General features: G+C 54.9%; 1 protein-coding gene across 1 annotated transcript in view; it reads left to right on the top strand.

Moving 5' to 3' along the window:
- LOC104468352 (putative adenosylhomocysteinase 3) overlaps window positions 1-1,555 on the top strand; it is a gene marked incomplete at both ends in the record, with an annotated part of 5,128 nt that extends 3,573 nt beyond the window's left edge. Inside the window, 3 exons of the mRNA XM_010082454.1 lie at window positions 1-45; window positions 124-202; window positions 1,435-1,555. The exon at window positions 1-45 is cut by the window's left edge and continues 18 nt beyond it. Coding sequence (XP_010080756.1) covers window positions 1-45; window positions 124-202; window positions 1,435-1,555 — 245 coding nt within the window. The remainder of the gene's footprint in view (window positions 46-123; window positions 203-1,434) is intronic.
- Window positions 1,556-1,643: the final 88 nt, after the last annotated feature.

Raw genomic sequence — 1,643 nt, 5'->3', positions numbered from 1 at the left:
TCCACCTTCCCCACCTCCGTCCTGTCCATCACGGCCACCACGCAGGCGAGTAGGGTTTGGGCTGAGCAGCCTCTTGCTCGGGGGCAGGCAGCGGTTACTTACCAAAGTGTCTTCTCCACCCAGGCTTTGGCCTTGATAGAGCTGTACAACGCTCCCGAAGGCCGCTACAAGCAAGACGTCTACTTGCTGCCTAAGAAAATGGGTAAAGATGTCCTTGTCACCTTCTTTCTTTTTTTTTTTTTTTTTTTTTTTTTTGTTTGTAATTTGAATATTCAAGATTGAACAGATGGAGGGTTTTGCTAGGCTGGGCTGAGGACAGCGGGGCATCGCAGCCTCCTGCGCTCTCGTTTGCCTTCCTGCCAAGCTCAGGGTTTTCCAGCAAGTTCTTCCCGCTGGGTCCTGGCTCTTGGATGTGTCGTTTCTCCATCCCACCCGGGGAAAACAGGCTGGTGCACTCGGCTGACCCCGCAGGAGCCCATCCACGCTGATGAGGGGGATCCTCCTCCCTGGAGGGGTTCAAGGCCAGGCTGGATGAGGCTTTGGGCAACCTGGGCTAGTGGGAGGTGGCCCTGCCCATGGCAGGGGGTGGCACTGGATGATCTTTAAGGTCCCTTCCCACCCAAACCATCCTGGGATTCTGTGATTTTCTTGGAGAGCTTCTGCCCGCGGAGCTGCTGTTGTTGGCCATGAAGACACATCGTCCCCGACCAACAGCTCTGCCAGCAGAACCCCTCCTGAGGACATGAGCTGTACTGGCCATGCCGCAAAACTGGAATTTTTTTGTGCTAATTGGATTTTTTGACACCAGGTGCAGCTTGTCCCTAGCTTCCGTGTTTGGTGTCACCTACCAGAAATGTCTGGTGGCATCAGCAGAGCATCCAAGCTTGCCCAAGGGCGCTCCGTGACATGACAGCAGACCCCGGAGTCCTGCTAGAAGGGTATTTCAGAGAAAGCTTTTCCCCAAAATAAGCTGAGAGTGTTGGATTTCCCCATTCAGGGTGAAAAATTCAGCAGCCGAGGCATGAGGAGGGTGCAGTGAGGTGGGTGCTGCCTCTTCTCTAAAGTAACAAGTGATGGGACAAGAGGAAACGGCCTCAGGTTGCACCAGGGGAGGTTTAGGCTGGATATTAGGAAAAATTTCTTCACTGCAAGAGTGCTCAGGCATTGGAACAGGCTGCCCAGGGGAGTGGTGGAGTCACCATCCCTGGAGGGGTTCAAGAAACGTGTAGATGTGGTGCTTGGGGACATGGGTTAGTGGGTTGGGTGGGGTTGGGGTGATGGTTGGACTTGATGATCCTTGAGGTCTTCTCCAACCTTCATGACTCCATGAGGAGCACCGCCTGTCCCGGCTGGGGCGTTGGGGACCTGGGGCACAGGAGGAGGGGACTCGTTGCCTTCCCTTCACCCCACTAACGAGGCTCGACATCATTTCAGACGAGTACGTGGCCAGCCTTCACCTCCCGACATTCGACGCCCACCTGACGGAATTAACGGACGAACAAGCGAAATACCTGGGACTGAATAAAAACGGACCTTTCAAACCAAACTACTACAGGTGCTCCTCGGCCTCGCTCTTTAGTTTGGGGGACACGTGCAGGGGCGTCGGAGGGGACAGGCTTTAATCCCACCGCTCCCCTGGGTTT

The sequence above is a fragment of the Pterocles gutturalis genome, unplaced genomic scaffold, assembly GCF_000699245.1.
Source record: "Pterocles gutturalis isolate BGI_N339 unplaced genomic scaffold, ASM69924v1 scaffold28404, whole genome shotgun sequence".
In the NCBI taxonomy this organism is placed as follows: Eukaryota; Metazoa; Chordata; class Aves; order Pterocliformes; family Pteroclidae; genus Pterocles; species Pterocles gutturalis.
This window is presented reverse-complemented; position numbering and strand designations above follow the sequence as displayed.